The 24,302-nt window shown below is 40.6% G+C and overlaps 2 protein-coding genes across 2 annotated transcripts in view; both read left to right on the plus strand.

Annotated features, from left to right (window-relative positions):
* On the plus strand, window positions 1-19,162 carry rsph4a (radial spoke head component 4A; the record flags this gene model as incomplete). Its single annotated transcript, XM_079567601.1, has 8 exons — window positions 1-191; window positions 3,182-3,404; window positions 5,313-5,588; window positions 7,349-7,630; window positions 7,819-7,983; window positions 8,065-8,197; window positions 8,322-8,439; window positions 18,937-19,162. Exons 1-8 carry the CDS (start codon window positions 103-105, stop codon window positions 19,160-19,162), a joined length of 1,512 nt encoding a protein of 503 aa, XP_079423727.1. The 5' UTR covers window positions 1-102.
* Window positions 19,163-20,377: 1,215 nt separating this feature from the next.
* Window positions 20,378-24,302, plus strand: part of polr1b (RNA polymerase I subunit B) — a 39,162-nt gene continuing 35,237 nt past the window's right edge. The window contains exon 1 of the mRNA XM_079568173.1: window positions 20,378-20,646. Coding sequence (XP_079424299.1) covers window positions 20,470-20,646 — 177 coding nt within the window. The 5' untranslated portion in view covers window positions 20,378-20,469. The remainder of the gene's footprint in view (window positions 20,647-24,302) is intronic.

Below are 24,302 nucleotides of genomic sequence, written 5' to 3' on the forward strand. Positions count from 1 at the left end.
TCGCTCGTGTCTGCGGAGCGGTTGTTGTTGTTGTTACGCCAAAAAACAGGCTCGAAAAGAGTGTTTTATTGAAATAGTTTCTTTGTTTCGGAAAGTGTAAAGATGTCGGAGCCGGAGCCGGAGCTGGACAGACGAGCCGCGGCTTTCAAGGCTTTTCTCATGAAGTCCAGCTCCAGAAGCAACATCAACCTGTGAGAAACGAACACTATGCTAACACCTGCTAACGCCTGCTAACACTGTGCTAATACTATGCTAACACCTGCTAACACCTGCTAGCTCCTGCTAACACTATACTAACACCTGCTAACACCTGCTAACTCCTGCTAACACTATACTAACACCTGCTAACACCTGCTAACTCCTGCTAACACTATACTAACACCTGCTAACTCCTGCTAACACTATACTAACACCTGCTAACACCTGCTAGCTCCTGCTAACACCTGCTAACGCCTGCTAACACTATGCTAACGCCTGCTAACACCTGCTAACTCCTGCTAACACTATGCTAACACCTGCTAACACTATACTAACACCTGCTAACTCCTGCTAACACTATACTAACACCTGCTAACACTATGCTAACGCCTGCTAACACCTGCTAACTCCTGATAAAACTATGCTAACATCTGCTAACACTATACTAACACCTGCTAACACTATACTAACACCTGCTAACACTATACTAACACCTGCTAACTCCTGCTAACACTATGCTAACACCTGCTAACTCCTGCTAACACTATACTAACACCTGCTAACTCCTGCTAGCACTATACTAACACCTGCTAACACCTGCTAGCTCCTGCTAACACTATACTAACGCCTGCTAACTCCTGCTAACACTATACTAACACCTGCTAACTCCTACTAACACTATACTAACACCTGCTAACTCTTGCTAACACCTGCTAGCACCTTCTAACACTATGCTAACACCTGCTAACGCCTACTAACACCTGCTAACACCTGCAAACACTGTGCTAACACTATACTAACACCTGCTAACTCCTGCTAACACCTGCTAGCACCTTCTAACACTATGCCAACACCTGCTAACGCCTACTAACACCTGCTAACTCCTGCTAACACTATACTAACACCTGCTAACACCTGCTAACTCCTGCTAACACTATGCTAACACCTGCTAACGCCTGCTAACACTGTGCTAATACTATGCTAACACCTGCTAACACCTGCTAGCTCCTGCTAACACTATACTAACACCTGCTAACACCTGCTAACTCCTGCTAACACTATACTAACACCTGCTAACACCTGCTAACTCCTGCTAACACTATACTAACACCTGCTAACTCCTGCTAACACTATACTAACACCTGCTAACACCTGCTAGCTCCTGCTAACACCTGCTAACGCCTGCTAACACTATGCTAACGCCTGCTAACACCTGCTAACTCCTGCTAACACTATGCTAACACCTGCTAACACTATACTAACACCTGCTAACTCCTGCTAACACTATACTAACACCTGCTAACACTATGCTAACGCCTGCTAACACCTGCTAACTCCTGATAAAACTATGCTAACATCTGCTAACACTATACTAACACCTGCTAACACTATACTAACACCTGCTAACACTATACTAACACCTGCTAACTCCTGCTAACACTATGCTAACACCTGCTAACTCCTGCTAACACTATACTAACACCTGCTAACTCCTGCTAGCACTATACTAACACCTGCTAACACCTGCTAGCTCCTGCTAACACTATACTAACGCCTGCTAACTCCTGCTAACACTATACTAACACCTGCTAACTCCTACTAACACTATACTAACACCTGCTAACTCTTGCTAACACCTGCTAGCACCTTCTAACACTATGCTAACACCTGCTAACGCCTACTAACACCTGCTAACACCTGCAAACACTGTGCTAACACTATACTAACACCTGCTAACTCCTGCTAACACCTGCTAGCACCTTCTAACACTATGCCAACACCTGCTAACGCCTACTAACACCTGCTAACTCCTGCTAACACTATACTAACACCTGCTAACACCTGCTAACTCCTGCTAACACTATACTAACACCTGCTAACACCTGCAAACACTGTGCTAACACTATACTAACACCTGCTAACACCTGCAAACACTGTGCTAACACTATACTAACACCTGCTAACACCTGCTAACACCTGCAAACACTGTGCTAACACTATACTAACACCTGCTAACACCTACTAACACTGTGCTAACACTATACTAACACCTGCTAACACCTACTAACACCTGCTAACTCCTGCTAACACTATACTAACACCTGCTAACACCTGCAAACACTGTGCTAACACTATGCTAACACCTGCTAACGCCTGCTAGCACCTTCTAACACCTGCTAACTCCTGCTAACACTATGCTAACACCTGCTAACACTATACTAACACCTGCTAACACCTGCTAACGCCTGCTAACACCTGCTAACACTATACTAACACCTGCTAACACTATGCTAACGCCTGCTAACTCCTGCTAACACCTGCTAACACTATGCTAACACCTGCTAACGCCTGCTAACACCTGCTAACACTATGCTAACACCTGCTAACGCCTGCTAACACCTGCTAACACCTGCTAACGGCTAGCTTTACCTGGCAGACAGCAAGTTTGATTATATATTCATTTATAATCACATAAAGGATCGAGCAGCTAAAAGTAAAAGCACTTTGAAATAATTTAACTCAAGTAAAAAGTGAAGATTCAAAGGCGGGACTGAGATTTTAATACAGTATTTTTTATCCCAGTACAAAAATTGACGAAAAATTGTGACAAAAATGTGACTAAAAAAATTACAAAAATTTGATTAAAAAATGACCAAAAATGACCAAAAAATGACCAAAAAAATTACAATAAAGCTACAAAAATGAGTTGAATACCCAATAAAAAAATGATGGAAAAAAAAATCTGATGTGAGGGAAAAGGTCCTCTCGGTTCAGGTCCTCTCGGTACATGCAGTTTTAGTCGACTAAAGCTGGGCTCAAATTGAAGAGAAGTGAATTAAATATGTTTCCAAAATGAACACGCCCTGACCATGAATTAGACCCATTCAGACACTGATAGTGCTTGGGTTAGGGTTAGGGTTGGTCGTAGGTGTTCAGGTTCTCGGGTTCTATTTACTTCAGTAAAGGTCCGTCTGCGCCGCAGGTACGACCACCTGACGCAGGTGCTGCTGAGGATCATGGACGAGCGGCCGGACGACGCGGCCGACGTGTTCGAGGACATCAGCCGAGACGTGAAGAAGATGCAGTACGTGGACAAACAGAGCACGCTGCGCGACGAGAGCGAAGCCACGGCCACGGAGGAGCACGCCGGCCTGCAAAAGCAGCTGTTCGTCCACAACGACGAGGCGGATCAGGAGGACGAGCTGGTGAGTGTTTACCTGGATCAGGAGGACGAGCTGGTGAGTGTTTACCTGGATCAGGAGGACGAGCTGGTGAGTGTTTACCTGGATCAGGAGGACGAGGCGGTGAGTGTTTACCTGGATCAGGAGGACGAGGCCGTGAGTGTTTACCTGGATCAGGAGGACGAGCTGGTGAGTGTTTACCTGGATCAGAGGGACGAGCTGGTGAGTGTTTACCTGGATCAGGAGGACGAGCTGGTGAGTGTTTACCTGGATCAGGAGGACGAGCTGGTGAGTGTTTACCTGCTCTGACGAGGAGGATCAGGGGGACGAGCTGGTGAGTGTTTACCTGCTCTGACGAGGCGGATCAGGAGGACGAGCTGGTGAGTGTTTACCTGGATCAGGAGCACGAGCTGGTGAGTGTTTACCTGGATCAGGAGGATGAGCTGGTGAGTGTTTACCTGGATCAGGAGGACGAGGCGGTGAGTGTTTACCTGGATCAGAGGGACGAGCTGGTGAGTGTTTACCTGGATCAGGAGGATGAGCTGGTGAGTGTTTACCTGGATCAGGAGGACGAGGCGGTGAGTGTTTACCTGGATCAGAGGGACGAGCTGGTGAGTGTTTACCTGGATCAGGAGGATGAGCTGGTGAGTGTTTACCTGGATCAGGAGGATGAGCTGGTGAGTGTTTACCTGGATCAGGAGGACGAGCTGGTGAGTGTTTACCTGGATCAGGAGGACGAGCTGGTGAGTGTTTACCTGGATCAGGAGGATGAGCTGGTGAGTGTTTACCTGGATCAGGAGGACGAGGCGGTGAGTGTTTACCTGGATCAGAGGGACGAGCTGGTGAGTGTTTACCTGGATCAGGAGGACGAGCTGGTGAGTGTTTACCTGGATCAGGGGGACGAGGCGGTGAGTGTTTACCTGGATCAGGAGGACGAGCTGGTGAGTGTTTACCTGGATCAGGAGGACGAGCTGGTGAGTGTTTACCTGGATCAGGAGCACGAGCTGGTGAGTGTTTACCTGGATCAGGAGGACGAGCTGGTGAGTGTTTACCTGGATCAGGGGGACGAGGCGGTGAGTGTTTACCTGGATCAGGAGCACGAGCTGGTGAGTGTTTACCTGGATCAGGAGGACGAGCTGGTGAGTGTTTACCTGGATCAGGAGGACGAGCTGGTGAGTGTTTACCTGGATCAGGAGGACGAGCAGGTGAGTGTTTACCTGGATCAGGACGAGCTGGTGAGTGTTTACCTGGATCAGGATTACAACACTGTGAAAAATCAGAACGACTAAATGGAATAGAGTTCGGGAGTGTGACGTCATGTCGCAAAGCATTATGGGATTAGCCACAATTATAAACTGAGATTTTAAAAGTTAAAATACTGGAGATGTTGTTCACATTAACCTCTTAAGTCCCGCCTGAACCGAGAGGATCTTTTCTCCTCACGTTATCAGATTTTTTTCCATCATTTTTTTGTTTTGAAACTTTTTTGTAATTTTTTCTCACATTTTTGTCTTTTTTTTTTTTCCTTTTTTGTCATTTTTTCTTCCATTTTTTATCAATTTTTTGTCATTTTTTTTGTCACATTTTGTCATTTTTTTGACATTTTTTTTAATCAAATTTTTGTCATTTTTTCATCAATTTTTTATCCAATTTTTGTCATTTTTTTGACATTTTTGCCACTTTTTCATCAATTTTTCGTCACTTTTTTGTCACTATTTTCACACCTTTTTTCCAGAAGCTTTTGGATTGGGGTAAAGCCAAACTGGAGAAAATGTGCTCGGTTCAGGTGGGAGTTAAGGGGTTAAAAAAATAAGTGTTTACCTGCTCTGGCGAGGCTTTGGAGCCTTTATAGAAACGTAGTGGACCAGGGGGTTGCAGTGAAGTTCAGATCCTCCAGTCGTACCTTTGCTGAGTGAGCGTGTGGTGCCGCAGGTGGAGAGCGCGCTCCCGAACCTGCCGGAGGTGGGCTTCTACCTGGAGCAGCTGGGCGTGGCCCTGGGCCGCGAGGAGCTGCAGAGGGTGTTCCTGGCTCTGAAGCAGCTGGTGGACGCGCACGCTCTGCCGCGCTGCCGATTCTGGGGCAAGATCTTGGGAACGGAGGGCAGCTACGTGATCGCGGAGGCGGAGTACCGCGAGGGCGAGGAGGACGAGGAGCACGCCGGGGAGGAAGGCTTCGGAGACAGAAGCGACGAGGACGAGGAGAACGAGGTGAGACGGGAAGAACTGCAGCACAACCACAGGAGGGAATCTGCAGCCGCGACTTAAGACGAGACACTTTAGGTGAAAGTATTGATGTTTCACAGTGGTGGAAGTGGAGATTTGTATCTGTTTTCCTCCCTTTACATCTTAGTTTTCATGTCAGATATAAAAATGATGATGTTTATTTGATGATGTTTTGTCTGCGAGGTGGGGGCGACCCGGAAGTAGAAAGGCCGTCTTTCCCGCGGGTTTTCATTCATAAATATTGACAGATTTGACATCCACGTGTCCTGCTAAGGGGCCCCGTGATGACGTTTTCACCCAAATATGGTGTTTTTCCTCCTACGAGACGCTGGAGCGGAAAAGTGGAAGAACGGGCCGAGCATGCGCACTCGCTACAAAACTTCAGGGCTGGTTTTCTCTGAATGAGAGAAGCCGCACTCGGGCAGAGCCTGAGCCCTTATAGAAGCTCCCACAGACTCCACACTTTACAGGCTGAGACACAACAAGAGTCTGAAGGTTTTTTCAGAGGGATTTTTTAATATCTAATTCCTAGCCTGATTTATTCAGCTTTGAAACCAAAAAAACAGGCGGAATTTGAGTTTTTACAGATTTTTTCACTGATGATTAGTTTATTGAAAAACTAAACAAAATATCCAGAATCCCCTCTGAAAAAAATCTTAGTTACTAATATGTCAATAAAATAAAACCATTGAATCTGGATCAATTCATTATTTTGATTACATTGCCCAAAATATAGGCAATTTTGGCCATTTTAATGCTCATTTTTTTCTCATATTTATATCTGTGATGTTCAGCAAAAGTTTCCAGATTCCAAATGAAAGTAACAATAAGTCTCTGATGTTTCTGAAATGATAAAAGTCTGAAACATGAAATATTTAACATCAGATCCGTGAACAAACCTGTGGCTGTTTTTCACCGCGATGTTTCTCTTTCCAAACGCTCTCTGTCACTGTCGGTTCCAGAGATTTAACCTCTTAACTCCCGCCTGAACCGAGAGCGTTTTCTCCAGTTCAGCTTTATCCAAATCCTGTAGGCCAGTGTGACGCCTCATTTGAAAGACCTACAAAACTGAATTGATCTTTTTCCTCACATCAGATTTTTTTTCATCACTTTTTTTGTCGGGCAGTCGTCTCTTTTTTGTCAAATTTTCGTGCCTTTTTGTCACTTTTTTGTCAAATTTTTCGCATTTTTTTGTCAAATTCTTATCACTTTTTTGTCACTTTTTCGTCCTTTTTCTCTCAATTTTTCGTCAAATCTTTATCTGTTTTTTGTCAAATTTTTCGATTTTTTTTGTCCATTTTTGTCAGATTTTTTGTATTTTTTTGTAATTTTTTGGTCATATTTTTTTAATTTTTTCGTCAATTTTTTATCAAATTTTTATCAAATTTTCGGCGTTTTTTTGTGGATTTTTTATCCATTTTTATCACATTTTTGTCACATTTTTGTCATTTTTTGGTCATATTTTTTTTATTTTTTCGTCACATTTTTGTAATTTCTTTGCCACTTTTTCATCAATTTTCCTCACTTTTTTGTCAACGTTTTCTCACTTTTTTCACAGTTTCGTCCTTGTTTTTGTCTCAGTTTTGTTGCTATTTTCACACCTTTTTTCCAGAAGCTTTTGGATTGGGGTAAAGCTGGAGTTAAGGGGTTAATCAGCCGATAGCCGATATAGTAAAATACCCAAATATCGGCCCGATACAGTATGTCATGGATCTATCTCCACACGGTGTCTCGTCTCCTTCCAGATGAACCTCCTCCCACAGTCGACCCACAAACCCCCGCCCGTCGTCCCCATGGAGGCCCCCGGGACGGGCACCAACAAGTACGTGTACTACGTGTGCAGCGAGCCCGGCTTCCCCTGGACCAGGCTGCCCGCCGTGACCCCGGCCCAGATCACCGCGGCCCGGCAGATCCGCAAACTCTTCACCGGGAGGCTGGAGGCGCCGGTCCAAAGCTACCCCCCCTTCCCCGGCAACGAGGGCAACTACCTGAGGGCGCAGGTGGCACGCATCTCCGCAGGGACGCAGGTGAGGGGGGGGAGAGACAGGTGAGGGGGGGGAGGTGAGGGGGAGGGGGGGCAGGTGGCACGCATCTCCGCGGGGACGCAGGTTTGTTTGTTTGTTTGTTTGTTTGTTTGTTTGTTTGTTTGTCCTGAATCACCTTTTATCTTCTTCCTAAACGAGCGTTAACGCCTGTGCGTGTGCGCCCCCTGCAGGTGAGTCCTGGGGGGTTTTATCATCTTAAAGAGGAGGAGGAGCACGAGGACGAGGCCGCGGGGCCCGAAGGCTTCGAGCTGAACCCGGACTTCGAGGGCGTCTCTGTGGCCAAACTGATGGATTTATCCAGCTGGGCCCATCACACGCAGCACATCCTGCAGCAGGTGAGGGGCGGGGCCGTGAGGGGCGGGGCAGGCGCAGCTTTACGCCTCAGGGGGCGCTATAGTAACGTGTTCATGTGGCAGGGCCGATGCACCTGGGTCAACCTCGCCCTGAAGACCCAGGAGTCAGAGGGCGAGGAGGAGGGAGACGAGGAGCGAGAGGAGCCGGAGCCAGAGGTGGGACCGCCCATGTTCACCCCCCTGTCCCAGGACGAAGGTAACTCCTCCCCCTGTCCCAGGACGAAGGTAACTCCTCCCCCTGTCCCGGGACGAAGGTAGCTCCTCCCCCTGTCCCGGGCCGGGGTCAAAGGTCGCCTAAAGTCTGTTTCCTTGTGTGGCAGAGCTGTTCCACACTCCTCCCTGGACCCTGAAGACGTCGTCCCAGCTCACGCCTGAACACGCCGTGGCCTTCGTCCGCTCGAACCTGTGGCCCGGCGCCGTCGCCTACTGCACCGGGAGGTAAGACCCCATCACCTTCTCCTACTGCACCGGGAGGTAAGACCCCATCACCTCCTCCTACTGCACCGGGAGGTAAGACCCCATCACCTTCTCCTACTGCACCGGGAGGTAAGACCCCATCACCTTCTCCTCCTGCACCGGGAGGTAAGACCCCATCACCTCCTCCTACTGCACCGGGAGGTAAGACCCCATCACCTTCTCCTACTGCACCGGGAGGTAAGACCCCATCACCTTCTCCTCCTGCACCGGGAGGTAAGACCCCATCACCTTCTCCTACTGCACCGGGAGGTAAGACCCCATCACCTTCTCCTACTGCACCGGGAGGTAAGACCCCATCACCTTCTCCTCCTGCACCGGGAGGTAAGACCCCATCACCTTCTCCTACTGCACCGGGAGGTAAGACCCCATCACCTCCTCCTACTGCACCGGGAGGTAAGACCCCATCACCTTCACCTACTGCACCGGGAGGTAAGACCCCATCACCTTCTCCTACTGCACCGGGAGGTAAGACCCCATCACCTTCACCTCCTGCACCGGGAGGTAAGACCCCATCACCTTCTCCTCCTCCCCCGGGAGGTAAGACCCCATCACCTTCTCCTACTGCACCGGGAGGTAAGACCCCATCACCTTCTCCTCCTGCACCGGGACGTAAGACCCCATCACCTTCACCTCCTCCTGCACCGGGACGTAAGACCCCATCACCTTCTCCTCCTGCACCGGGAGGTAAGACCCCATCACCTTCTCCTACTGCACCGGGAGGTAAGACCCCATCACCTTCACCTACTGCACCGGGAGGTAAGACCCCATCACCTTCTCCTCCTGCACCGGGAGGTAAGACCCCATCACCTTCTCCTCCTGCACCGGGAGGTAAGACCCCATCACCTTCTCCTACTGCACCGGGAGGTAAGACCCCATCACCTTCACCTACTGCACCGGGAGGTAAGACCCCATCACCTTCACCTCCTGCACCGGGAGGTAAGACCCCATCACCTTCTCCTCCTCCCCCGGGAGGTAAGACCCCATCACCTTCTCCTACTGCACCGGGAGGTAAGACCCCATCACCTTCACCTACTGCACCGGGAGGTAAGACCCCATCACCTTCTCCTCCTGCACCGGGAGGTAAGACCCCATCACCTTCACCTCCTGCACCGGGAGGTAAGACCCCATCACCTTCTCCTCCTGCACCGGGAGGTAAGACCCCATCACCTTCACCTCCTGCACCGGGAGGTAAGACCCCATCACCTTCTCCTCCTGCACCGGGAGGTAAGACCCCATCACCTTCTCCTCCTGCACCGGGAGGTAAGACCCCATCACCTTCACCTACTGCACCGGGAGGTAAGACCCCATCACCTTCTCCTCCTGCACCGGGAGGTAAGACCCCATCACCTTCTCCTCCTGCACCGGGAGGTAAGACCCCATCACCTTCACCTCCCCCGGGAGGTAAGACCCCATCACCTTCTCCTACTGCACCGGGAGGTAAGACCCCATCACCTTCACTTACTGCACCGGGAGGTAAGACCCCATCACCTTCTCCTCCTGCACCGGGAGGTAAGACCCCATCACCTTCTCCTCCTCCCCCGGGAGGTAAGACCCCATCACCTTCTCCTCCTCCCCCGGGAGGTAAGACCCCATCACCTTCACCTCCTCCCCCGGGAGGTAAGACCCCATCACCTTCTCCTCCTCCCCCGGGAGGTAAGACCCCATCACCTTCTCCTCCTCCCCCGGGAGGTAAGACCCCATCACCTTCACCTCCTCCCCCGGGAGGTAAGACCCCATCACCTTCTCCTCCTGCACCGGGAGGTAAGACCCCATCACCTTCTCCTCCTCCCCCGGGAGGTAAGACCCCATCACCGATCACCATGGAGACGCTTTGTCTGGACTGCTTTGCGTGTCCCGTGTTCTTCTCCTTCAGGAAGTTGGAGAACGTTTACGTGGGCTGGAGGACACAGATAAAGACGTGTTTAAACCTGTTCTCCGTGTTCTTCTCTCTCAGGAAGTTGGAGAACGTTTACGTGGGCTGGAGGACACAGATAAAGACATGTTTAAACCTGTTCCCGTGTTTACAAATTACAAAAAATTGAGAAAAATTTGATGAAAAAGTGACAAAAAATGGACAAAAAAATTAGAAAAAATTTAGAAAAATTCGCGGAAAAAATGACAAAAAATTTAGAAAAAAATGACAAAAAATGTACGAAAAAATGTACGAAAAAATGACAAAAAAGTGCGAAAATTTTGGCGAAAAATTTAGAAAAAATGGACGAAAAAGTGACAAAAAATGTACAAAAAAGACAAAAATGGACAAAAAATTGAGAAAAAATTGATGAAAAATTGACAAAAAATGACAAAAAAGTGACAACAAATTTACGAAAAAGTGAGAAAAATTTGACGAAAAATTAGAAAAAATTGACGAAAAAGTGAGAAAAAATTGACGAAAAATTGAGAAAAAATTGCCGAAAAAGTGAGAAAAAATTTACAAAAAAGTGAGAAAAAATGGACGAAAAAGTGACAAAAAATTGACAAAAAATTGACAAAAAATGACAAAAAAATTGAGAAAAAATTGACGAAAAAATGCGAATAATTCTCTGCTGTCACCACACACTTTAATATTACATTCTAACCAACAATGTGTAAGTGAGAAAGATGCATTAGACATTATTCACTCTTAAAGGATCTACACCAGATTCAAAATGTTACTTAAAGGGACACTTTCACAAAAATGCTCCTAAACTGGCCTGGAAGTTCAGAGTTTAAAATAAACTTCTTATATCGTTTCGCCACGAGAAATCAGCTATAGGGCCTTTCTTCTCTCTCAGGAAGTTGGAGAACGTTTACGTGGGCTGGAGGACACAGATAAAGACATGTTTAAACCTGTTCCTCGTGTTCTTCTCCCTCAGGAAGTTGGAGAACGTTTACGTGGGCTGGAGGACACAGATAAAGACGTGTTTAAACCTGTTCTCCGTGTTCTTCTCTCTCAGGAAGTTGGAGAACGTTTACGTGGGCTGGAGGACACAGATAAAGACGTGTTTAAACCTGTTCTCCGTGTTCTTCTCCCTCAGGAAGTTGGAGAACGTTTACGTGGGCTGGAGGACACAGATAAAGACGTGTTTAAACCTGTTCTCGTGTTTACAATTTACAAAAAATTTAGAAAAATTTGACGAAAAAGTGACAAAAAATGACAAAAATTGACAAAAAATGACAAAAAAATTAGAAAAAATTAAGAAAAAATTTACGAAAAATTTTGAAAAAATTGACAAAAAATGACAAAAATTGACACAAAATTTAGAAAAAAATTTGAAAAAATGTACGAAAAAGTGAGAAAAATTTGAAAAAAAATTGAGAAAAAATTGACGAAAAATTGAGAAAAAATGGACGAAAAAGTGAGAAAATTTTTTCAAAAAATTGACAAAAAAATGACAAAAATTGACAAAAAATGACCAAAATAAATAGAAAAAATGTACGAAAAATTGACAAAAAAGTGAGAAAATTTTGACAAAAAATTTACGAAAAAAGACAAAAATGGACAAAAAATTTAGAAAAAATTGACGAAAAATGGATGAAAAATTGACAAAAAATTTACAAAAAAGTGAGAAAAATTTGACGAAAAATTGAGAAAAAATGGACGAAAAAGTGACAAAAAAATGACAAAAATTGACACAGATAAAGACATGTTTAAACCTGTTCTCCGTGTTCTTCTCTCTCAGGAAGTTGGAGAACGTTTACGTGGGCTGGAGGACACAGATAAAGACGTGTTTAAACCTGTTCTTGTGTTCTTCTCCCTCAGGAAGTTGGAGAACGTTTACGTGGGCTGGAGGACACAGATAAAGACGTGTTTAAACCTGTTCTTGTGTTCTTCTCCCTCAGGAAGTTGGAGAACGTTTACGTGGGCTGGAGGACACAGATAAAGACATGTTTAAACCTGTTCCTCGTGTTCTTCTCCCTCAGGAAGTTGGAGAACGTTTACGTGGGCTGGAGGACACAGATAAAGACGTGTTTAAACCTGTTCTCGTGTTTACAATTTACAAAAAATTTAGAAAAATTTGACGAAAAAGTGACAAAAAATGACAAAAAAATTAGAAAAAATTAAGAAAAAATTTACGAAAAATTTTGAAAAAATTGACAAAAAATGACAAAAATTGACACAAAATTTAGAAAAAAAATTGAAAAAATGTACAAAAAAATTGAGAAAAAATTGACGAAAAATTGAGAAAAAATGGACGAAAAAGTGAGAAAATTTTTTCAAAAAATTGACAAAAAAATGACAAAAATTGACAAAAAATGACCAAAAAAAATAGAAAAAATGTACGAAAAATTGACAAAAAAGTGAGAAAATTTTGACAAAAAATTTACGAAAAAAGACAAAAATGAACAAAAAATTTAGAAAAAATTGACGAAAAATGGATGAAAAATTGACAAAAAATTTACAAAAAAGTGAGAAAAATTTGACGAAAAATTGAGAAAAAATGGACGAAAAAGTGACAAAAAAATGACAAAAATTGACACAGATAAAGACATGTTTAAACCTGTTCTCCGTGTTCTTCTCTCTCAGGAAGTTGGAGAACGTTTACGTGGGCTGGAGGACACAGATAAAGACGTGTTTAAACCTGTTCTTGTGTTCTTCTCCCTCAGGAAGTTGGAGAACGTTTACGTGGGCTGGAGGACACAGATAAAGACATGTTTAAACCTGTTCTCCGTGTTCTTCTCCCTCAGGAAGTTGGAGAACGTTTACGTGGGCTGGAGGACACAGATAAAGACATGTTTAAACCTGTTCCTCGTGTTCTTCTCCCTCAGGAAGTTGGAGAACGTTTACGTGGGCTGGAGGACACAGATAAAGACGTGTTTAAACCTGTTCTCGTGTTTACAATTTACAAAAAATTTAGAAAAATTTGACGAAAAAGTGACAAAAAATGACAAAAATTGACAAAAAATGACAAAAAAATTAGAAAAAATTAAGAAAAAATTTACGAAAAATTTTGAAAAAATTGACAAAAAATGACAAAAATTGACACAAAATTTAGAAAAAAATTTGAAAAAATGTACGAAAAAGTGAGAAAAATTTGAAAAAAAATTGAGAAAAAATTGACGAAAAATTGAGAAAAAATGGACGAAAAAGTGAGAAATTTTTTTCAAAAAATTGACAAAAAAATGACAAAAATTGACAAAAAATGACCAAAAAAAATAGAAAAAATGTACGAAAAATTGACAAAAAAGTGAGAAAATTTTGACAAAAAATTTACGAAAAAAGACAAAAATGGACAAAAAATTTAGAAAAAATTGACGAAAAATGGATGAAAAATTGACAAAAAATTTACAAAAAAGTGAGAAAAATTTGACGAAAAATTGAGAAAAAATGGACGAAAAAGTGACAAAAAAGTGACAAAAATTGACACAGATAAAGACATGTTTAAACCTGTTCTCCGTGTTCTTCTCCTTCAGGAAGTTGGAGAACGTTTACGTGGGCTGGAGGACACAGATAAAGACATGTTTAAACCTGTTCCTCGTGTTCTTCTCCCTCAGGAAGTTGGAGAACGTTTACGTGGGCTGGAGGACACAGATAAAGACATGTTTAAACCTGTTCCCGTGTTTACAAATTACAAAAAATTGAGAAAAATTTGATGAAAAAGTGACAAAAAATGGACAAAAAAATTAGAAAAAATTTAGAAAAATTCGCGGAAAAAATGACAAAAAATTTAGAAAAAAATGACAAAAAATGTACGAAAAAATGTACGAAAAAATGTACGAAAAAATGACAAAAAAGTGCGAAAATTTTGGCGAAAAATTTAGAAAAAATGGACGAAAAAGTGACAAAAAATGTACAAAAAAGACAAAAATGGACAAAAAATTGAGAAAAAATTGATGAAAAATTGACAAAAAATGACAAAAAAGTGACAACAAATTTACGAAAAAGTGAGAAAAATTTGACGAAAAATTAGAAAAAATTGACGAAAAAGTGAGAAAAAATTGACGAAAAATTGAGAAAAAAATGCCGAAAAAGTGAGAAAAAATTTACAAAAAAGTGAGAAAAAATGGACGAAAAAGTGACAAAAAATTGACAAAAAATTGACAAAAAATGACAAAAAAATTGAGAAAAAATTGACGAAAAAATGCGAATAATTCTCTGCTGTCACCACACACTTTAATATTACATTCTAACCAACAATGTGTAAGTGAGAAAGATGCATTAGACATTATTCACTCTTAAAGGATCTACACCAGATTCAAAATGTTACTTAAAGGGACACTTTCACAAAAATGCTCCTAAACTGGCCTGGAAGTTCAGAGTTTAAAATAAACTTCTTATATCGTTTCGCCACGAGAAATCAGCTATAGGGCCTTTCTTCTCTCTCAGGAAGTTGGAGAACGTTTACGTGGGCTGGAGGACACAGATAAAGACATGTTTAAACCTGTTCCTCGTGTTCTTCTCCCTCAGGAAGTTGGAGAACGTTTACGTGGGCTGGAGGACACAGATAAAGACGTGTTTAAACCTGTTCTCCGTGTTCTTCTCTCTCAGGAAGTTGGAGAACGTTTACGTGGGCTGGAGGACACAGATAAAGACGTGTTTAAACCTGTTCTCCGTGTTCTTCTCCCTCAGGAAGTTGGAGAACGTTTACGTGGGCTGGAAGACACAGATAAAGACGTGTTTAAACCTGTTCCTCGTGTTCTTCTCCCTCAGGAAGTTGGAGAACGTTTACGTGGGCTGGAGGACACAGATAAAGACGTGTTTAAACCTGTTCTCGTGTTTACAATTTACAAAAAATTTAGAAAAATTTGACGAAAAAGTGACAAAAAATGACAAAAATTGACAAAAAATGACAAAAAAATTAGAAAAAATTAAGAAAAAATTTACGAAAAATTTTGAAAAAATTGACAAAAAATGACAAAAATTGACACAAAATTTAGAAAAAAATTTGAAAAAATGTACGAAAAAGTGAGAAAAATTTGACAAAAAAATGACAAAAATTGACAAAAAATGACCAAAAAAAATAGAAAAAATGTACGAAAAATTGACAAAAAAGTGAGAAAATTTTGACAAAAAATTTACGAAAAAAGACAAAAATGGACAAAAAATTTAGAAAAAATTGACGAAAAATGGATGAAAAATTGACAAAAAATTTACAAAAAAGTGAGAAAAATTTGACGAAAAATTGAGAAAAAATGGACGAAAAAGTGACAAAAAAATGACAAAAATTGACACAGATAAAGACATGTTTAAACCTGTTCTCCGTGTTCTTCTCTCTCAGGAAGTTGGAGAACGTTTACGTGGGCTGGAGGACACAGATAAAGACGTGTTTAAACCTGTTCTTGTGTTCTTCTCCCTCAGGAAGTTGGAGAACGTTTACGTGGGCTGGAGGACACAGATAGACATGTTTAAACCTGTTCCTCGTGTTCTTCTCCCTCAGGAAGTTGGAGAACGTTTACGTGGGCTGGAGGACACAGATAAAGACGTGTTTAAACCTGTTCTCGTGTTTACAATTTACAAAAAATTTAGAAAAATTTGACGAAAAAGTGACAAAAAATGACAAAAATTGACAAAAAATGACAAAAAAATTAGAAAAAATTAAGAAAAAATTTACGAAAAATTTTGAAAAAATTGACAAAAAATGACAAAAATTGACACAAAATTTAGAAAAAAATTTGAAAAAATGTACGAAAAAGTGAGAAAAATTTGAAAAAAAATTGAGAAAAAATTGACGAAAAATTGAGAAAAAATGGACGAAAAAGTGAGAAATTTTTTTCAAAAAATTGACAAAAAAATGACAAAAATTGACAAAAAATGACCAAAAAAAATAGAAAAAATGTACGAAAAATTGACAAAAAAGTGAGAAAATTTTGACAAAAAATTTACGAAAAAAGACAAAAATGGACAAAAAATTTAGAAAAAATTGACGAAAAATGGATGAAAAATTGACAAAAAATTTACAAAAAAGTGAGAAAAATTTGACGAAAAATTTAGAAAAAATGGACGAAAAAGTGACAAAAAAATGACAAAAATTGACACAGATAAAGACATGTTTAAACCTGTTCTCCGTGTTCTTCTCTCTCAGGAAGTTGGAGAACGTTTACGTGGGCTGGAGGACACAGATAAAGACGTGTTTAAACCTGTTCTTGTGTTCTTCTCCCTCAGGAAGTTGGAGAACGTTTACGTGGGCTGGAGGACACAGATAAAGACATGTTTAAACCTGTTCCTCGTGTTCTTCTCCCTCAGGAAGTTGGAGAACGTTTACGTGGGCTGGAGGACACAGATAAAGACGTGTTTAAACCTGTTCTCGTGTTTACAATTTACAAAAAATTTAGAAAAATTTGACGAAAAAGTGACAAAAAATGACAAAAATTGACAAAAAATGACAAAAAAATTAGAAAAAATTAAGAAAAAATTTACGAAAATTTTTGAAAAAATTGACAAAAAATGACAAAAATTGACACAAAATTTAGAAAAAAATTTGAAAAAATGTACGAAAAAGTGAGAAAAATTTGAAAAAAAATTGAGAAAAAATTGACGAAAAATTGAGAAAAAATGGACGAAAAAGTGAGAAAAATTTTTCAAAAAATTGACAAAAAAATGACAAAAATTGACAAAAAATGACCAAAAAAAATAGAAAAAATGTACGAAAAATTGACAAAAAAGTGAGAAAATTTTGACAAAAAATTTACGAAAAAAGACAAAAATGGACAAAAAATTTAGAAATAATTGACGAAAAATGGATGAAAAATTGACAAAAAATTTACAAAAAAGTGAGAAAAATTTGACGAAAAATTGAGAAAAAATGGACGAAAAAGTGACAAAAAAATGACAAAAATTGACACAGATAAAGACATGTTTAAACCTGTTCTCCGTGTTCTTCTCTCTCAGGAAGTTGGAGAACGTTTACGTGGGCTGGAGGACACAGATAAAGACGTGTTTAAACCTGTTCTTGTGTTCTTCTCCCTCAGGAAGTTGGAGAACGTTTACGTGGGCTGGAGGACACAGATAAAGACATGTTTAAACCTGTTCCTCGTGTTCTTCTCCCTCAGGAAGTTGGAGAACGTTTACGTGGGCTGGAGGACACAGATAAAGACGTGTTTAAACCTGTTCTCGTGTTTACAATTTACAAAAAATTTAGAAAAATTTGACGAAAAAGTGACAAAAAATGACAAAAATTGACAAAAAATGACAAAAAAATTAGAAAAAATTAAGAAAAAATTTACGAAAAATTTTGAAAAAATTGACAAAAAATGACAAAAATTGACACAAAATTTAGAAAAAAATTTGAAAAAATGTACGAAAAAGTGAGAAAAATTTGAAAAAAAATTGAGAAAAAATTGACGAAAAATTGAGAAAAAATGGACGAAAAAGTGAGAAATTTTTTTCAAAAAATTGACAAAAAAATGACAAAAAATGACCAAAAAAAATAGAAAAAATGTACGAAAAATTGACAAAAAAGTGAGAAAATTTTGACAAAAAATTTACGAAAAAAGACAAAAATGGACAAAAAATTTAGAAAAAATTGACGAAAAATGGATGAAAAATTGACAAAAAATTTACAAAAAAGTGAGAAAAATTTGACGAAAAATTGAGAAAAAATGGACGAAAAAGTGACAAAAAAATGACAAAAATTGACACAGATAAAGACATGTTTAAACCTGTTCTCCGTGTTCTTCTCCTTCAGGAAGTTGGAGAACGTTTACGTGGGCTGGAGGACACAGATAAAGACATGTTTAAACCTGTTCCTCGTGTTCTTCTCCCTCAGGAAGTTGGAGAACGTTTACGTGGGCTGGAGGACACAGATAAAGACATGTTTAAACCTGTTCCTCGTGTTCTTCTCCCTCAGGAAGTTGGAGAACGTTTACGTGGGCTGGAGGACACAGATAAAGACGTGTTTAAACCTGTTCCCGTGTTTACAATTTACAAAAAAATTGAGAAAAATTTGACGAAAAATTGAGAAAAAATGGACGAATAATGACAAAAAATGACAAAAAAATTAGAAAAAATTTAGAAAAATTGTACGAAAAATTTACAAAAAATGGACGAAAAATTGATAAAAAATTTACAAAAAATGACAAAAATTTACAAAAAATTGACAAAAATGACAAAAATTTACAAAAAATTGACAACAAAGTGAGAAAAAATTGAAGAAAAAAATAGAAAAAATGGACGAAAAAGTGACAAAAAATTGACAAAAATGTGACGAAAAATTGACCAAAAAAATTGGGAAAAAATTTAGAAAAAAATGACGAAAAATTTAGAAAAAATGGACGAAAAACTTAGAAAAAATTGACAAAAAATGGACGAAAAAGTGACAAAAAATTTACCAAAAATGGACAAAAAATGGACAAAAAATGACAAAAAATTACAAAGAATTGACAAAAAATTGAGAAAAAATGGACGAAAAAGTGACAAAAAATTTACAAAAAATTTACAAAAAATTTACAAAAAATTAGAAAAAATTTACGAAAAATTGACGGCTGGAGGACACAGATAAAGACGTGTTTAAACCTGTTCCTCGTGTTCTTCTCCCTCAGGAAGTTCGAGAACGTTTACGTGGGCTGGGGGCTGAAGTTCTCGGGCGAGGCCTACAGCCCGCCGGTGCCTCCGCCCCCGCAGAGGGAGTACACGAGCGGCCCCGAGGTCACGGAGGCCCTGGACCCCACGGTGGAGGAGGAGCAGGAGCTGAAGGACGCCCTGGAGGAGCAGGAGGCGGAGAAGGAGGAGCAGGAGGAGACGGAGGAGGAGGAGGACGACGACTGAGCGCTTTTATCAGAACTGTTCCATGTTTTACACGTCGCTGTTTCAGTTTTATTAAAGAGAAGTTCGTTTATTACAAAGATCTTCACGTTTGTGCAGTTTGAGACGATGGTGGAGCTGAAGTAGATTCTGGAGAGTTTAAAGGGACTATTCGGAGTTTAAACATGTTAAACTAAGTATGTTCCTCCCCGACATGTTCCTCCAAGATCCCAAAGAACTCGTGTTTCCTCCAGTGAAAAGGGAGTGTTTCTGACAGGTTTTAAAGATTTGGAAAAATGACTTATTTAGATAAAAAACATCGGTTTAAAGTTATATTTGTCATTTTGTTTCAGTGAAGCAGCAAATTAAACCCCTTAACTCCCACCTGAACCGAGCACATTTTCTCCAGTTTGGCTTTACCCCAATCCAAAAGCTTCTGGAAAAAAGGTGTGAAAATAGCGACAGAACTGAGACGAAAACAATGATGAAGATGTGACAAAAAAGTGACGAAAAATTGTTGAAAAAGTGGCAAAAAATGAGATGAAAAAATGACAAAAAAAAGACAAAAAAATGATTTAAAAAATTGTCCAAAAATGACATAAATTTGACAAAAAAATCACAAAAATGTGACAAAAAAGTGAGAAAAATTTGACGAAAAATTGAGAAAAAATGGACGAAAAAGTGACTAAAAAAAGTCATGAAAATTTGACAAAAATGAGACGACTGCCCAACAAAAAAAATGATGAAAAAAAATCTGGAAAAAAGGTGTGAAAATAGCAACAAAACTGAGACGAAAACAAGGATGAAAATGTGGAAAAAGTGAGAAAACATTGACAAAAAAGTGACAAAAAATGTACAAAAAAATGACAAAAATTTGACAAAGAGGTGAGAAAAAATTGATGAAAAATTGAGAAAAAAGTGAGAAAAAAATTGACGATTTTAAGCACAGAAAAAGTATTTTGGGGGTATATTTTGTCCCTCAGCGCCCCCTAACTAAAACATCTTCCCACGGCTCTGTTTTCTTGGATTATTTTTATGTTAAAATCACAGTTTCCACAGAATTTTATGTTTAGTTTCACACAATCCATGACGTCATTGAAAGAAAATTCAAACTTTTACTCAGTTACTCGCAGTACTTTTTTACTTTTACCTGAGTAACATTTTGGCCTTAGTTAGAAAGTGCAGTAACTGACAGATCCAGGAGGCGGCGGCAAAAACACCTCATTTCGCTCGCTCTGAGAAGCACTTCCGGTTGTCTCGGCGAGCACTTCCGCCTGCGCACACGTGTGGTAAACAAGCATGTCCTCTCCTCTCTCCGCTCCGGGTCTGTGATGGAGGACTCTGCGAAGTGGACGGACGGCCCCACGGCCCCCAGTCTCCGGAACCTGACGGACGGGGGGTTCGGGGCCCTCGGGGAGACGCAGCTGCCGGCGGTGCAGGAGCTCACGAGGGCCCATATAGAGAGCTTCGACCAGGCGGTGACGGACGGACTGAGCCGCCTGGTGCAGGTTAGTGAAGCTCAACTATAACTAACTTAGTGCAGGTCAGTGAGGCTCAACTATAACTTAGTGCAGGTTAGTGACACTTTACTATGACTAACCTGGTGCAGGTCAGTGAGACTTTACTATAACTAACTTAGTGCAGGTCAGTGAGGGTTTACTATAACTAACTTAGTGCAGGTCAGTGAAGCTCAACTATAACTAACTTAGTGCAGGTCAGTGAGGCTCAACTATAACTAACTTAGTGCAGGTCAGTGAAGCTCAACTATAACTAACTTAGTGCAGGTCAGTGAAGCTCAACTATAACTAACTTAGTGCAGGTCAGTGAGGCTTAACTATAACTTTTGTAAATTTTTTTGTAATTTTTTTGTCACATTTTTGTCATTTTTTGTCAATTTTTTGTCAATTTTTTGTCAATTTTTTGTCACTTTTTTGTCACTTTTTTGTCAATTTTTTTGTCAATTTTTTGTCAATTTTTTGTCACTTTTTTGTCTTTTTTTGTCATTTTTTAGGGTTAGTGAGGCTTTACTATAACTTAGTGCAGGTCAGTGAGACTTTACTATAACTAACTTAGTGCAGGTCAGTGAGACTTTACTATAACTAACTTAGTGCAGGTCAGTGAGACTTAACTATAACTAACTTAGTGCAGGTCAGTGAGGCTTTACTATAACTAACTTAGTGCAGGTCAGTGAGGCTTAACTATAACTAACTTAGTGCAGGTCAGTGATACTTTACTATAACTAACTTAGTGCAGGTCAGTGAGACTTAACTATAACTAACTTAGTGCAGGTCAGTGATACTTTACTATAACTAACTTAGTGCAGGTCAGTGAGACTTTACTATAACTAACTTAGTGCAGGTCAGTGAGACTTTACTATAACTAACTTAGTGCAGGTCAGTGAGGCTTTACTATAACTAACTTAGTGCAGGTCAGTGAGGCTTTACTATAACTAACTTAGTGCAGGTCAGTGAGACTTAACTATAACTAACTTAGTGCAGGTCAGTGAGACTCAACTATAACTAACTTAGTGCAGGTCAGTGAGGCTTAACTATGACTAACTTAGTGCAGGTTAGTGAGGCTTAACTATAACTTACTTAGTGCAGGTCAGTGAGGCTTAACTATAACTTAGTGCAGGTCAGTGAGGCTTAACTATAACTTAGTGCAGGTCAGTGAGGCTTAACTATGACTAACTTAGTGCAGGTCAGTGAGGCTTAACTATAACTTAGTGCAGGTCAGTGAGGCTTAACTATGACTAACTTAGTGCAGGTCAGTGAGACTTAACTATAACTTAGTGCAGGTTAGTGAGGCTTAACTATAACTAACTTAGTGCAGGTCAGTGAGACTTTACTATAACTAACTTAGTGCAGGTCAGTGAGGCTCAACTATGACTAACTTAGTGCAGGTCAGTGAGACTTAACTATAACTTAGTGCAGGTCAGTGAGACTTTACTATAACTAACTTAGTGCAGGTCAGTGAGACTTAACTATAACTTAGTGCAGGTTAGTGAGGCTTAACTATAACTTAGTGCAGGTTAGTGAGGCTCAACTATAACTTAGTGCAGGTTAGTGAGGCTTAACTATAACTTAGTGCAGGTCAGTGAGGCTTAACTATAACTTAGTGCAGGTTAGTGAGGCTTAACTATAACTTAGTGCAGGTCAGTGAGGCTCAACTATAACTTAGTGCAGGTCAGTGAGGCTTAACTATAACTTAGTGCAGGTCAGTGAGGCTCAACTATAACTTAGTGCAGGTCAGTGAGGCTCAACTATAACTTAGTGCAGGTCAGTGAGGCTCAACTATAACTTAGCGCAGGTCAGTGAGGCTTAACTATAACTTTTGTCATTTTTTTTGTCTTTTTTTTGTCTTTTTTTTGGTCATTTTTTTGTCATATTTTAGTCATTTTTTCGTCACTTTTTTGTCATTTTTTTTCCTTTTTTCCCCCTTTTTTTTTTTTTTGTCAATTTTTTTGTCTTTTTTTTGTCATTTTTTAGGGTTAGTGAGGCTTTACTATAACTTAGTGCAGGTCAGTGAGGCTTAACTATGACTAACTTAGTGCAGGTCAGTGAGACTTAACTATAACTTAGTGCAGGTTAGTGAGGCTTAACTATAACTAACTTAGTGCAGGTCAGTGAGACTTTACTATAACTAACTTAGTGCAGGTCAGTGAGGCTCAACTATGACTAACTTAGTGCAGGTCAGTGAGACTTAACTATAACTTAGTGCAGGTTAGTGAGGCTTAACTATAACTTAGTGCAGGTTAGTGAGGCTCAACTATAACTTAGTGCAGGTTAGTGAGGCTTAACTATAACTTAGTGCAGGTCAGTGAGGCTCAACTATAACTAACTTAGTGCAGGTTAGTGAGGCTTAACTATAACTTAGTGCAGGTCAGTGAGGCTTAACTATAACTTAGTGCAGGTTAGTGAGGCTCAACTATAACTTAGTGCAGGTTAGTGAGGCTTAACTATAACTTAGTGCAGGTCAGTGAGGCTTAACTATAACTTAGTGCAGGTCAGTGAGGCTTTACTATAACTTAGTGCAGGTCAGTGAGGCTCAACTATAACTTAGTGCAGGTTAGTGACACTGTACTATAACTAACTTAGTGCAGGTCAGTGAGGCTTAACTATAACTTAGTGCAGGTCAGTGAGGCTTAACTATAACTTAGTGCAGGTCAGTGAGGCTTAACTATAACTAACTTAGTGCAGGTCAGTGAGGCTTAACTATAACTAACTTAGTGCAGGTCAGTGAGGCTTAACTATAACTAACTTAGTGCAGGTCAGTGAGGCTTAACTATAACTTAGTGCAGGTCAGTGAGGCTTAACTATAACTTAGTGCAGGTCAGTGAGGCTTAACTATAACTTAGTGCAGGTCAGTGAGGCTTAACTATAACTTAGTGCAGGTCAGTGAGGCTTAACTATAACTTAGTGCAGGTCAGTGAGGCTTTACTATAACTTAGTGCAGGTCAGTGAGACTTTACTATAACTTAGTGCAGGTCAGTGAGACTTTACTATAACTAACTTAGTGCAGGTCAGTGAGACTTTACTATAACTTAGTGCAGGTCAGTGAGACTTTACTATAACTTAGTGCAGGTCAGTGAGACTTAACTATAACTTAGTGCAGGTTAGTGAGGCTTAACTATAACTTAGTGCAGGTTAGTGAGGCTCAACTATAACTTAGTGCAGGTTAGTGAGGCTTAACTATAACTTAGTGCAGGTCAGTGAGGCTTAACTATAACTTAGTGCAGGTCAGTGAGGCTTAACTATAACTTAGTGCAGGTCAGTGACACTTAACTATAACTTAGTGCAGGTCAGTGACACTTAACTATAACTTAGTGCAGGTCAGTGAGACTTAACTATAACTTAGTGCAGGTCAGTGAGGCTTAACTATAACTTAGTGCAGGTCAGTGAGGCTTAACTATAACTTAGTGCAGGTCAGTGAGACTTTACTATAACTTAGTGCAGGTCAGTGACACTTAACTATAACTTAGTGCAGGTCAGTGAGACTTAACTATAACTTAGTGCAGGTCAGTGAGGCTTAACTATAACTTAGTGCAGGTCAGTGAGGCTTAACTATAACTTAGTGCAGGTCAGTGAGGCTCAACTATAACTAACTTAGTGCAGGTCAGTGAGGCTTAACTATAACTTAGTGCAGGTCAGTGAGGCTTAACTAT

This window comes from Gobius niger, assembly GCF_951799975.1.
Source record: "Gobius niger genome assembly, chromosome: 12".
NCBI lineage: Eukaryota > Metazoa > Chordata > Actinopteri > Gobiiformes > Gobiidae > Gobius > Gobius niger.